The 14,733-nt window shown below is 40.6% G+C and overlaps 1 protein-coding gene and 1 long non-coding RNA gene across 5 annotated transcripts; one reads left to right on the top strand and one right to left on the bottom strand.

Moving 5' to 3' along the window:
* Positions 1-1,637: 1,637 nt before the first annotated feature.
* On the bottom strand, positions 1,638-14,733 carry dnmt3ba (DNA (cytosine-5-)-methyltransferase 3 beta, duplicate a). 4 transcript variants are annotated; one of them, XM_029156918.3, is made up of 25 exons: positions 13,948-14,733; positions 12,651-12,785; positions 12,410-12,555; positions 12,093-12,258; positions 10,282-12,008; positions 10,047-10,179; positions 9,872-9,931; positions 9,635-9,690; positions 9,188-9,337; positions 8,114-8,182; positions 7,838-7,987; positions 7,643-7,750; positions 7,195-7,324; positions 6,880-6,987; positions 6,727-6,771; positions 6,546-6,625; positions 6,315-6,427; positions 5,853-6,036; positions 5,459-5,543; positions 5,173-5,318; positions 4,971-5,061; positions 4,730-4,878; positions 4,380-4,628; positions 4,151-4,269; positions 1,638-4,060 (listed from the first exon to the last, which is right to left on the bottom strand). In XM_029156918.3, the coding sequence occupies exons 2-25, from the start codon at positions 12,772-12,774 to the stop codon at positions 3,919-3,921; spliced, it is 4,530 nt and encodes a 1,509-aa protein (XP_029012751.1). In that variant the 5' UTR covers positions 12,775-12,785; positions 13,948-14,733; the 3' UTR covers positions 1,638-3,918. The 4 variants fall into 4 exon arrangements, with proteins under 4 accessions (XP_029012751.1, XP_029012755.1, XP_029012750.1 ...); XM_029156922.3 differs by lacking the exon at positions 13,948-14,733 and having other exon boundaries at positions 4,380-4,449; positions 4,543-4,628; positions 12,651-13,624; XM_029156917.3 differs by lacking the exon at positions 13,948-14,733 and having other exon boundaries at positions 12,651-13,624.
* LOC129604358 (uncharacterized) lies at positions 4,215-4,879 on the top strand. The gene is made up of 2 exons (XR_008695164.1): positions 4,215-4,471; positions 4,556-4,879. It is a non-coding gene; the product is annotated as an uncharacterized LOC129604358 (long non-coding RNA).

Genomic DNA, 14,733 nt, shown 5'->3' with positions numbered 1-14,733 from the left:
GAACAATCTATACCTACTGTCTGTAACATTATTATTATCTTACTATAAACTTACTATAAAAACGCACTACATAAATTATATATAAGCTCTTGTTTTTTAGCTTACTTTAATACAACGCCCGGTTCTAGCTTTGTGTCAAGATGCAGTACTGGACACGACCTGAGGGGGCGCCACAGCTGCAGCTCTGCTCTCTGCTCAGCCCGGAACCTTCTCTAATCAAGCTTGTTGTTGGCAAACGGAAACCAGACCGGAAGCGTTCCTGGAGTTTTCTAAAATATGACTAGGATACGAATGGAAGTCTAAACACATTTAAACAGACCCAATCATGGAGCCGGTTTTCCAGAGGTTTAACACTTACGACTTCGAGGCGGACCTGAAGTTTCAGGAAGGACTGAAGGTGTTGAACAAGTCCAACAGCAGCCTGCTGGATACGAAACTCTTCTTTTATAACAGGTGTGCAGAATTGTTTACTAACGTTAAGTGATCGACAGCTGTTTAATGAGATAAATAACAGACAGAAATCTACCAGAAAACTCATAGAAAGAATGACATAAGTATACATCAAGTGTAATCAGGCCCCAGAGTTTAGTTTTACTGCTTTGGTATAATATCTCCTGATCATAAGCAGAAACAAGTCACATCACAACATTTTATTAATGTTAATATTGTATTAGTGTTACTGTTACGTTTATGCAAATAGAGGGTAAAATCATGTCCTTAATATATTAATCAGATTGTTTACTACTGGTTTTGATGTTCTCCTTACTTTGTTTTAATTAGTTAGTCCATGTGTTTTCCTTTTGTCATTAAAACAACAACAACAACAACAACAACAACAACAACAACAACCTAATTATACCTCCTCTGAAATCACAGGTTTGTCGAGCCCATAGACCAAATCCAATACAAGCTTTGGAGCTCCTCTCATCATGTGACGCATACCAACCACGGCTTAAAGCAGCTGGACCAGAGCACACCTTCAGATTCAGACTCTGACTTTAGTAAAGACCAGACAGCAGAGACAGAGGCAACAAAGCTTTCCTTTGCAGAGGTGATGCAGCTGGTGCAGGAGGGAAGGGAAGTGCCGGGTGCAATAAAACTGGACATAAAACCAAGTAATCAGAGTCCCACACCTTCTCAGATGGAAAGAATTCTAAAGCCCTGGGAAACGGCAGCCTCTCCCAAATGAGTTTAGTCCTTATGTTCTTTCTTAAAAATAAAAAAAGTATAAAAATTCCAACTGCACTGTCATTACTGATTAGAACTGAATTTCAACTGCAGGCCTGCACATCAGTTATATTGTCTTGGCCCAATCATAGCCCGATTCCCCTCAGCCATACAACTGTAAGCTGTAGGAGCTATGTGCCTGTTATTGGGGTTGCATTAAAACACAGAGATTCCAGTTTATTATCTAATGAAGCAAGTGGTGTCGTGTGAGTTGATTTACTTCCAACAACATATTGTGAATTATCAGTTCTTTCCTTATATTGTAACAAGTAAACAGCCACAGTTATGTGGGATAGATTTTATTTTATCTGACACTGAGCTTCAGCTGTTATCTAGCATAAATTCCAACAGGCTCAATGACTGGGCAGCAGCTATCTGTATACAAATCTTAAAAAAAGGGGGCAAGGGTCTTCTTTTCTGGACTGCATTTTATTAACCTTGGCAAAGTAGCAGCTAAAGTCAAAATGAGAAATTTGTTACCCAAAAGAAATGAAACAAACTTGAACAGCATAAGACAATATTGAAAAAATATTAAGAGCCCTTATTCACATCTTAATTTTTATCTGACCTGTCATTTGTTGCTTTCATCACAGGATTTAACCATATTTCACATTATTGTTTTGCTATATCACTTAAAAACATGCAGTCAGTTAACAAAGTCTATCAAAAAAAAAAAAAAAAAAAAATTGCTGGTGCGGATGAAAAAGTAAATGTAAAACCCAAACGTCACATCCATCATTAGCACCGTTAGTGTAGCACCATTCAGACAATCAGTGAGGTAAAGTTGTTGCCAGATTTCCTTTTATGCTTGTCCACCATGCAGGTACATGTGGACACCTGAACAATACTGGACAAGCTTTAGAACAATTACAAATGCTGTCAATTAAAATCACACATAAAATAAACACAAATATTACAGTCATTCTAACTAATACTGGGTCAGTTCTCACTACGGTGTTAAAGGACATTGCTTGAATAACAGGTTTACAGTTATCAAATGTCATTTTTCATGAAATCTAAATTAGTTAAATATTTGAGCTTCTTTCATCTTATTTGAAAATGTTCAAATTTGAGGAGCATCAGATTTTTGGAATTTGTCTTTATTTATGACAGAATTTTTTCATTAAATTCTTTTCCAAATTATAATTATAATAATTTTTTGTTGTTGTCACACTATTTCTAACTATAACTTTTTTTCTATTGTTTTTTTACAGTTATTAATATTTTGCTATTACTCTTTTCACTGATTGGTGAATTCGTATTATTGCATTTTTGAATTACAAAGCTTGTCAATGTTGTAAATCCCCTCCACTTTCACTTATGAAAGTAAATCGAAAACACAAAAACACAACCTACTGCAATATTAAAAATGTGTAGCAACAAATATATTTTTGGTCTTGTATAAATACCTTTTGAACAGTTTAAATGTTAACCCAAATTCAAACCCAGTGAGGTTATCACCGGAGCACCACAGTGATTTAATTGTTTGTTGCGACACACCTTAAAAAGTAGATTAAAAACTGGCAAGTTGATAAATTCATTAATTTTACTGCTGAGGATAAACATGATTACACAAGACTTAAAATATAAAACACAGAACGAAAGTTAAGTTCTTTTATAAATAAAAAAAGATAAAAAGTGTAACTGCGGATTTTAACCTATAAATCAGTGTTGAGGTAGAGACCTGGGACCTACATCACGAAGGAAGTTTAACAGCCCTCTCTGGGTTCAACCAGACACTGGTAATTTGATATCATGAGGCTGGTTATCAAACCTTCGTACACAATCTACATACAATAGAAACGTCAGGAATAAAATGCAAATATATAAACTTGTTTCCTTTTCTATGATGTTTGCCTGCTGAAGGTGGAATAGATGGTTTGAAGCAATGCTACCTATAGAAATCCTACAGCCTACAGAGTCTGATGATGAGTAGCATTCGTCTCAATTACAACTTACAGTACACCAGAACACCTTTCGGCTTTATCCCGTCAGGGGTCGCCACAGCGAATGATTCGCGTGGTTGATTTGGCATGTTTTTTACACCGGATGCCCTTCCTGACTCAGCCCCTCACTGAAGCGATTAAACCTGCGACCTGGGCGACAGGAGTGCGATGCACTGTGCCAAACGGCTGGGGCAACATACAGTACACCATGTGTTTCATTAATAATGTAAAAATGCTGATTAAGGCTTCCTGAACTTCCTGAAATAAATGTGCCACTGTAACGCCCATCCATTACTGTGTGTAGCTGGTTGTGCTAAAATTATGTTCCCTCTGTCACATATTTATCTTGGCTGAGAAACTGATTCCCAACCAAACAAAATCAGCATCATGATGAGGTAAAAATGATGAAAGGAGGATTTGAACCAGCTTCATGATACCAGACAACCCAAGTGCAAAGGTGGCTGCATAACATTCTAATCTTGTTTCATGATACAGGTTCATGTTAGGAAGAATCACTGTTTAATCACAGCACCATCATTTTCAGTGAATGTGAAAATCGTTTGTGCCTGCTGGTGATGACGGCTTGTCAGATGACTGACAAGTCACAGAATGGAAGGCGCTCATGAGAACACAAAAACTAATAACTGCTAAACTAAGTCTTTCTAAAAAAAAGACAGGAGAGTTTGAACTACCAAGGCAATGCAGGGCAGGATAAGGCTGTAGTTGTACCTCTGCTGCTTCACTGTCATTCACATTCAAAATAATCCTTTAGTGGGGAGAACAGGTGGCGAATGACGGGGACACTCCAAGAGCGACCCAGGACTCTCTGTCGTTGCATCCGGCCCATATTGTTTACATCTGTGTAGTGTTTGGGAAAGCCGAAAATCCTGAAAGAGCAAAGTTAACTTTTAGAGTCAAAATCCTGCAGCCAAAATGACCTAATGGACAAAGTAAACAGGAGATTTAGAAATACGTACTGCTCCATCTCAGTGCACCACAGATAATCCTCCTTGCCATTCATGGTGACAGGTAGGGGTCCCATCTTCCCCTGCCTTATGGAGTTTGACTTTGTTGTGATGGTGCGTACTTTGTCAAACTGCATCATGAGATGACCAGTTAGAATCAGAGTGGTTTATCATGTTTGCTTTGTGTTTCCTGTAGATCTGTCTTCATCTGAGAGAGTAAACTACTCTACATGCCCCCTACCTTCGCTGTGCGTCCAACTTCCAAGCAGTCCTGGAGCATCACTTTGTTGTCTAAAGATGTAGCAAGAGGTCTAGAAAAAAGCACATTCACCTGTAAGCCAAACATTTTTTTTGTCTTCCAGTGTGAAAATTTGAAGGAATTATGACTGTGTATTAGTGTGTACCTGTTCATTCCAGGGAGGTTTCCCCAAAAGTACCGTGCTCTGTTGGCAGGGCTGACTTTAACAGCATCAATCAGAATTGGATTACACTGAAAAACACCCAAATAATGAACAGCAGGTCTAAATGTAGTCTATATTCCGTGACATCAAGCTAAGAGAACACTGTGGTCATTTATTTAAATATAATGACCTCAAGGAATCTGCAGATGTCTGATTTGTCGTTGGCACTCATGAAAACCACATTTTCAAACAACCAGAAGAACGGACGGTCGTCGCCCTCCTTTGGCTTCAGCAAGGTCAGTATGCGGTAGAACTCAAAGAAAAGCCTTCCAGTGCCCTCTGCAGGACAAGCACAGAGATAAACACAAAATGATGACGTATTGTTGCTTATTATTAGGTTCGGTATACCAACTTTTTAGTAAGTTTCATACCAAATAATCCTTTTCGAAGAGGGTTGACCATGGACAGGTCGTTACATGGACTGCCTCCAATCAGAAGATCAAAGGGACCCCATTCAGCTAACTGAAACAGTGTATTTTCGCACATTATATCATTTTTAATATGTCACTAAGTCAGACATCTGACCAGAGATGGACAGACAGCATGACTAATATTACTGCAGCATTGACTCACGTGTTTCCTTGTGATGGTGCGGACATCATTCACATATTCGATCTTCCCCTCGTGCTTGATCATCCCCACAGCAATCGAGTCATCACAAATCTCTGAAGCAATGTAGCGCTCCACCTTGAGTCCCAGGTCTTTCAGCACTAGGTATCCTTATGTCATAGAGATTAAAATATGTAAAAATGGTTAGGAATATAAATGATGCAAAATGAACTCCATATTTGTGAAGTCTCCTCGCATCTCAAAGTTGGAACAACTTGCTCTTGAAGTTACACAGTGACGATGAACCAACCTGTTGCAATGCCGTCAAAAAGTGAGAGGACCTTGAGTGGTCTGCGCTTATCAGCAGGGATAGAGGGGTAAACTCTATGAGGCTCCTGTGGTAAACAGGAAAACAGACAGTTTTTAGAACCACTGCAGCAATAATAATAATTACAGTTTAAGTAGTACAATAGTTAAGGATTGTTGAATGATTACAGATCAGTAAATTTGGGCTGTACATTATCTGTCTGAATTTAGCTGGTGTAGAACATGCACTGCAGGTTATCTTGAAGTTGTTTAGCTTTTTGAACAAGGCTTGAGAGCAGCGAAAACCTGTCAAAATGACCCAGGAGGGCTTCCTATTATCCACAAGCTTTTAGCCTACTACAGCCTGCTGTTAACTGAGAGGAAAGTGTGATACGTACAAACTCCATGGCGCTGTTGTTGACAAAGAAGTCTTGGACCCTAACACTCCAGTCCGGTCTGAGTTTGAGGTTTCCTTTACAATCTGATGGTTTGCATATGTAGCAGCTCCAGGGATCAATGGATTTCACCTGGTTGAATGTTTCTGGGCCCACCAGGACGTCCAGACAGTCCTTACAGAAACATCTGGGAAAGGCCAAGAACGAGAAATGTTAGATGTACAGTACTTGTACTTCTATGAGTCACCTCAGTCACCTTGACATTACTTGCAGCACGATAGCTTAGCTATTAGACTTCAGTAAAGTGTAGTCATTTGCACTGCTCCTGGATGGATGATACACTTTGTTTACTTGTTTACAAGTTTTCGTATTTCTGTGAGTATTGTAAAAGACAGATAATAATTTTATCATTGTTTCCATTTGTGTTTCAGGCAGTTTGACTGTATTGCTTGTTCTGGTTTTTACCTGCAGCAGCTGGTATTTCCACACAGAATGACCTCTAAGCCACCGCAGCACACAGTGCAATACGACTGGTAGCCGTCTTCATCATAGCGATAATATGTTTCCGTGAAGTTCACCTGTGAACAGTGACATGGTGGTTGCAGCGTTTGACGTTAATGAAAGCTGTGTTTGAAATGGAGGTTAGCAGAGCACACTGAATTAGGGAAATATGGATTATTGGAAATATTAGATTACCCTGCAGCTCGGACAGAGACCACCTTCAAAGAGTGGGTGCTGCACGTCAATGTCACATGATCCACAAGACAAACAAAAATCTGAAACAACAAACCATTTGATTTAATAATAATTTTATATCGGTGTATATAGAACAATAGTATAGTACAAATCACATACTTCTGTAATATCTCAAACTTACCCTCAATTGTTTTGCCTTTCTCTTTGACCCCTTTTATTATTGATTCTGTAGTAAAAGTAAAACAACACAACAAATCACAGAAAGAAAAGAACTGCTTGAATACTCAGCCTTCATGACAGTATTGTTAAATGTGTGTCCAGACGGTTCACACACCTTTGTTGTAAGAAGTGTTTGCCTTATTTTTAAAGCCATATTTTCTTTTTGCTGGCGGCTGGTATTCAGATACAGAAGAGTCAGTGGAGTCAAGGTGTGCAACAGAATCTATATCAGAAGATGGAAGAGAAATTTCATTAAAAAAGAATCAAAGACATTATAAAGCTTCATTTTTACCTAAAACCATTATTAAAAATAATATCTGTGGAATACACCAGTCTATAAGGGCTATAAAACTACTTCTTAAGAACATATAGAATGTGTTTTTGTGCACACAGTACATTATGAATGACGGGTTTACTGGTGGACACATACCAGAGGGCAGGAATCCTTCAGGTCCTGTAGGAAGAAAACCTTCAAAAGCCCAGTCCAGCATCAGCTTCATCTCTTTTTCTTTATTTCCTTCAGTTGCAGCAAAGGACTTCCCACATCGCTCCGCTGCTAACTGCATATTACACACATACAAAACATTTTTTGGCACTGAGTAACTTTTTTTCATCCTGACACCAGGATGGATGAATCTGCTTTTATGCTTGCAAAGGTTCCTGTTGACAGGACCAAATGGTCAGACAGCAGATTCAAAGACAGAAAGTGTGAAATTGGCCCATGTTTCATTGTTTACTTTGATATTGATTGATTATTATTACTTTTGCTGTCCAATTTATAATCTATGAAAAAAGTTAATACAAGTTCACACCAAACTAACTAAAGAATTACACAACATTAAGTAACAATATTACAAGATTTTCTATTGCTTTCTTACCTCAATTATCTGGTAGATGGCATCTTTGTAAATGGGCAGAGAGGCAAAGGAATTTTTACAGAAGCACCTACTTATGACACTAAACGGCAGTAAACTCTCAGACGAGATCTGCAAAAGAAAGCCAGAGTAATGTAAAGAAACGCCCCTCAAAACAAAGGTTTCTGCACACCAAGCACGGCCCTATGTTCATCTAACCTCTGAGAACATCCCGTCTCCAAACCACTCCACCCGCCGCATACCGGGGGGAGCTGATTTCGTTTTCCAGGGGGTCACCATCCCCGGCCACCAGGAAAACCCCTTCACCTTTCCCCAGATCAGCTCTCCTGACAGAAATCCTTTCCCATCCTGCAGAATTACAAAAGCAAAAGAATGCATATTATATATAATATACTACTGAAAGCAGACTAAATGTCACTTTTCCTGAGTCAGACTGTATTCTGGGTGTTTTTCCATGCAACTGTAACATACTACCTGGTAGGCATTTTTTCGCTGTCCTGATGTTGATCTTGATGTTTTACTGGACGCTGAAGATTCTTCTGCCTGTAACAGATTTTAAATTAAAAAACATGATTTATGTGAAGACATATGTATTTCTTAGTACAAACAATGTTCTACTTGTACCTAACCCACAGTGCTCGTAATTTTATCTGCAAACAATTACAAAATAATTGGTGACAAAAAAGAAAAGTGGGATATACAAATATCATCAAAAATATCAACATGTGATTCACAAAACCAAAAGGATCAATAAGTTCTTAAAACAGTTGCTGATTAATTTCATTTCTATAAGCTCAAACCCAACTCAACTGCCAAACCTAGCTCTAACTCTGGTGAACAGGGTTTATATAATATACGGTCACTCTTCCATTGGTTGATCAGACCCTTGTGCCTCATGAGCCTGTAAACGTTCAGACTATAATGGTTTCCTGCAACAACAGTGTTTGTGATCAGGCTGCTGTTTCAACCACATTTATTGCAGTTTGGCCTTGTCTTCTTCATTTCCTGTCTTGTTGCCTTTTTTCTGTCAGTTATTGTCATGGGTTACACCTGTCTGTTTAGTTTGGTTAATCAAAGCTTGCCCCTTGATTCCCTCGTGTTGGTTTGTGTGCATCAGATCCGGTCTGTCGGTTCGTCTCTGAAGTTCTGGTTTGTTCCAGTTCACATGTTACACATTGACTGTGAGCATGTGTGGTTTATTCGTGCTAGCAGAGAAGTACAGTGCCCTGCAAAAGTGATAATGCTGATCTGGTTTGAATCCAGATTTTTTGTTACTGTGTAAGTTTGCCTGCATGTACAGCGAATTTTCGTTATCAAGTTTCCTGCACAGATTCATTTTTTTCGTCGGCATCCACAGCTGTTTTCTCAGAGTAGAGAGGCCTAGGAGCTGGTCTGCTAATTAGTAGCAGCTCCTATTGTGCCTAGAGTTTGTTCAGTGTCTTAAATTGTAATAAAAATTTACTTGTCAAATTAAGATATGGCATAAACCACTTAATTGCTTCTTCTATCTAACAGGGGTTCATTGGTAGTATACATAAGTATACCTACCCCCTCATCTTGAGACTCCAGACCCTTTCTGTTAACCTTATCAGGACCAAGGGGTTTGGACCAGGTGCAAGCACCAGCCTGGAACACTGTGCGAGCCTGTGGTTTCTGGCGCAAGGTGTTCTCCCAGTCCAAACCTCCCCTACTGGTCCCCTGAGAGACAAGACACTCTCATTACATACCCAAATATCATAGACATGCAAACCCACTTCGTAACACTCCGACGCCTTCATGTATGCAAACTGCCCCAATTCACCTCACCGACTATGATACTCCATTAAGATTAAAGAAAAAAGACTGTTAATAAGGTATGGGCTTGTCATAATGAAGCAACAACAGATTTGGAAAAAGGTAGTTTCATTGTGTAGCGCTAGATGACAATATGTCAACAACAGGATGAGTTTACATTTATAGATAGAGAATCAGTAAAGGGCAAAGAGAAACTTTTACCTGTTTCCTTGAGACCCCATTTTCTCCAGGTGTAGCATGACAGTCAACCCACTGGTCTTTGAAAGTAAACAGCATATTGAATGTTGTTTTAGCGTTCACAAAAGTGAGAAATGTTAAAAATCCTGTGGGCCTAACAAGGTAACACCATACAGTGACTTTTACCACTTTGTATAATTGTATGTAATGCATGTATGACAGGTGACGCTATTAAAATATGAAAAAAAAAGCTTTTCTTACAATTCAGCTTTTTAAGCCGGACTTCACATGGCCTCACTGTCAGTTTGAGGCCATTCAGTTCTACAAGATCAATAAATTTCAGATTATCAAATACAAGACACACAAATTATTTTATGTGCATTATGTATAAAACTGAGATTAAATTAAGTAAGGTACAAATTTAACTTTAATTTACCTGCACCCTTCTTAACCCTGGTGTGACGTGTGCTGCTGCTGCTATCAGAGAATTCACTGTCAGATGTCGTGTCGCTGGTTTCTTTCAGGACTTCGCTTTTAGAAGACCGCTCAGTATTTCCATTTTCTAGAGCCTGTGAGGGTAAACACGGCAAGTACAAAAAAGCAATTAATCTTTAACAAATCAAATACAGACTTTTATTAAATGAAGTCAAACATCTTCTTTTTGTTCGTACCTGAGCAAAAACCTGCTGCGCATCAAGAGGTGGACAGGGGAGACACAACAGGCTCAAAACAAGCTTCCTGAACAATGAGCTCGGCTTGATGTCCTTCAATACGCTGGCCCAGTGCTGCTCCAGTGAAACATCTGTTGACTTGTCCTTCTCCTCCTCTTCATTCTGTCCCTCCTCAGCCAGCTGGTACTCAAGGAATTCACTTGTGAGCTGGCTGACTTCCTCTGGAGTGTTACAGAGCCCAAGCTTGGTCCCAAGCTCCCCTACTGCCTTCCCTGTCACTTTCAGCCTGCTCTGGGTATTCAGCAGCTGAGCTATGCTCCTTAACACCCCATCACTTAGAGGCAGCTCCTTTGCTATGCAACTTGTTAGTGCAATGTAGAAGGACAGCATCTGTTTTTTTAGCAGTGGCACTGCCTCTGCAGTGTCACATTCATTCAAGGTGTCTTCCACAGCTTTGCCACCTAGATTGAGTTCAGGGCTTGACAAGTGGAATTTCTTGTTCTTGAGAATTTGGACATCGTGTTCCTTTAGGAAGCGAGTGGCAGCTTGTGGACAAAGGAAGTAGGAAGTGTATGTGCACAGCAGGTTACTGGCTTCCTCTAAGATGAGCAGCACATCAGCACGAGAAGCTTTCTCTCGCGTTTGTAGATGCCTTTCAAAATTTATCAGGGGCTTTAGTGCCCACTCCAGGAACATAAATGTCGCCTTGACTTTAGGATCCTGCAGCTGGGAGCAGATTAACTTGGCTTTCTTATCATCCTTGTCACAAGAGCTAAAGTACTCTATAAAATCATTCCATATTTCCAACACTTTTGTGACCAACATGCAAAACTTAAGGCAACTGGTGTTGAGATGAAATGGCGGACTGTCCACAGTGACATCTGAGCCAAAAAGAGCACTGAGGTTGTCATTCTTTGTACAGCATGAGGCATGGTAGGCGTGCATGTCCGCCATCAACTCTTGAGCTTGATTGGAGAGCTGCTTGAGCCCTGCATGACAAGCAGCGTCAGCAATGGTGTACAAGCCTCCTAAGGCTACTAGGTTTGGATTGATTTCCCTGAGCTGTGAGCACATCTGCTCTGAAGCCTGTCCGTTACTGTCACAATAGACAGCAACAAGATTGTTTGTAGGCAGCCCAAATTTTTTAATGGTCCCCAACACTGTTGCTGCTGGTGTTGGATCTCCTGACTGAAGAGCATCCAGAAATCGAATGCAGAACCTGGACGATAGGGCATTGAAAAACCCAACAAGAACCACTGAGACTGTGTCATCCTTTCCCACCGTTACCCCTTCATAAATGTATACACAGTAGGGAGTCGTCTGGCAAGCAGATGTAATGTCTTTGGGATACTGCAACCCCAGCTTACAGCGGGCAAAAATTTTGGGTACTTGTTCACGATTAGCAGAACCAAGGGAACAGTGTTTGTGAATAAACAGTATTGCTGCATCACTGCAGGGCAGCGGCTCAGAGCTTTGGTGTTGCTGGTCAGAGCTCTTGTAGGTTTTAGAGCGTTTCTTGTGTTTCTTTGTTTCCGCATGTTTCTGGAGTACAACAAGGCCTTCATGACACGTGTTTAGGCTTCTGGTACAAATCAGGCAGTAGGTATAGTCCTCTCCAAGCGTACTACGTTCAGCCCACTCAAAAACACCCTTCCACTTCTCAGTGTATGGGAAGTCTTTAGTCTCATCACTGCTGTCCGCTGTTTCCGTATCCAATTTAGAGCTCCCTAATAAAAGGAAGAGGAAAATGAGTATTGTAAAAGTATTTTGTGTTAAGTGCAATAGTGGGGATAAAAAGGTTAAATATTTACATGTTTGAAGGGGTGTCACAATCGGCCTGATATTATGGCTGTTCCGGGCCTTTACAGCGTCGTATTTGTCACGTTTAACATTTGCTGTGCAGAAAACTTTCAGCCACTTCAGGAATTCAAAATTGCTTTGAAATTCCCCTTTTACAAGTGTCTTAATTGGGATAATCTAAATCAAAACAAACCAATACATGACAAAATGTAAAAATGTCCACCATGAATGTACACAGGATTATGTGAAGGCATACAGTGCTACCTATCATTATAAAAAATGCACTCCAGTAGGACAATCAAAAATTAGAAAAATCAAAGGTGCATACCTGTGTGATACTGTGCTTGCTGAAGGCCTCGTGCAGGAGACTGAAGTTGTGCTCAAAGTCCTCTTCATGTTGTGCATCAAATTTCACCTTGCTCATGTCAATGGAACCCGGAACAGCACAGTCCATGATTTGACAGTGGCACGCACCTGTAGGATCAAACAAACAGTTAACGATATATTTTCATTCATACTACGCGGGAGTTACTCACCACTGCTGAAGTAACATAGAAATTGTGTTTCACCTGAACCCATCTCCCCCACATTCTTGAAGTTGGTCTTCAGCAGTCTGTTGGCCCATTTTACCAACTGGAAGTGGGTTGTTTTGTCATTGTTGAAGTCTGGAATCACAACCGCAGCATTGTCCATCTTGCAGTTCTCTAAGAAAGTAAACATAACATTTTGTATGATGTATGATTATCACTGTTATTCTATGTTCATTTCTGCAATGGACACCAAATATAAAATCAAAAGATTTAAATTTAAAAAGGGCCTTTGTGGCTTAGAAGGCAGCTCTTGATTAATAGGTTGTCCTCTAAAAGCAGCAATATAATATAATAACAATAAAAATAATAACAACAACAATAATGATAAGAAGAAGAAGATACCCGGAGGAAATTGTCTTATATCTTATAATGAGCTATTCTTTCTATATACTTTATTGACTTTTGTTTTTGTATTGTGTATGCACTTTTTTCAAATAGGCTCAGATCATTACCTAATTTTGTTCCTCTTATCTGGCCTAGAGTGGGGGGTGAGGGTTGCTACAGGGTGGGCACCTAATCCTCCATTGTCTGTCTGACAGCGGATAATAAATGTGCAGAGTTTATATCAGACTCGTGTTTGTTTGTGTTTGATCATCTCCTCATCACGTGTCCGTCAGCACGCCGAGGTACAGCAGCTGGGAGCTGCAGCTCACATGGCGCACGCTACCGCCGCTGTCTCCTCTCAACGTATAGAAAGCGTCAAGGAAGTCTCGCGTTGTCTTTGTTTTGCCGCGAACCTGCCCATTGCACAACTTTCACTGACGAGGAAACACGAGTTCTAACACACCGGTGACACTGTTGCTTCTCCAAAGTAACAACGAATGTATTGCAGCAAAAGTTAAGTATAGTGACCGCTGACGACTTTATGGTCCCGGTGCACTATGCACATGCAACAGGGCAGCGTTTTTGTGTTTTATGTGATAAGACATTGGAGGATGACATACCAGTTTATTAAAGTGTAATAACAGCTGTAACCTTCCGCGCGTTATTACAGAAGCCGGCAAAAAGAAACTACTAATGGAGCCGTGGGTGCCGTGAGGAAGTCAAATGTTCGCGGCTCACGGGTCTTTCCGCTGAGAGCCTCGCGTGTTTGCATGAGCCGGTCTTTTGTGTTGTGGGGCCGCAGAACAATGAATTTACAAAGCAGATTTGGGGAAATGCATGACATGCGAACACGACCCCCGTGCTATGACTCGTACAGACCGTCGATAGGAGAAAAAGCACAATGCAATACGCGCGACTAGGTTTGCTTAAACGGGGACAACGTTGTACTTACCTCGGCCGCCCCCTCTACGTACACACGTCCCCTCGACTCGTTATTCGAAAGCACATTTGCCGACGCGCAGACCGACTCTGGTGACGTCCGCCGGCCGGTACGGAGCCATTGGTCGACCCGACGCGAGAGGCGGTCCCGGAGTCGGATTGCTAGCCGCGGCTCCGCGCTAGCCCACGCCCTCCTGAAGAATGAGACTCAGCGATCGAAATTTCCTCTCGTGGGCAATAAACGAGTCAGGCCATGTTTTTCACCAATCATCGCTACTAAAATAATTCTCGATTACTTTGACCGTTTGAGCCGCAGCTGTTATATACCCCCCCCCTAATATTAGCACAGACTGGGACATTAATTAACATTAGGCTGGGGCTACACTTCGTTATCACACCATTAATCATTCGTTAATGTATATGAACATCCGCCGGTCTAACTGTGCTGCTCACTCTTAAAGCTCGACTTATTAAATCATATAACTAAAACCGAATCATAGGCCGAACCTCGACGTTTACACGCGTTAGTGCTCAACTTTTTTTAAAAAAACACTAACGCTAACTTAGCTAACTAACGGCTAACGCTAGCTCATATAAATTAAAATATCCCTGTAATAATTTACATAAATAACTTAAGGCTACGCACTTACTACTATTTCCACATAAAACTGTGGCGATATACGTGTATAGGTTAAATTACTAAACTACTACTTAAAGTTAGCCCCGAGTGCTAGGTTGAGCTAACTTAGTGAAAAGCCATTGACACGTTATGGCGGCCGCCAGTGACGTTAGCGGTTTG

This window comes from Betta splendens, chromosome 7, assembly GCF_900634795.4.
Source record: "Betta splendens chromosome 7, fBetSpl5.4, whole genome shotgun sequence".
Taxonomy (NCBI): domain Eukaryota; kingdom Metazoa; phylum Chordata; class Actinopteri; order Anabantiformes; family Osphronemidae; genus Betta; species Betta splendens.
Note: the sequence above shows the minus strand (reverse complement) of the source record. Positions and strands in the feature narration are given on the sequence as shown.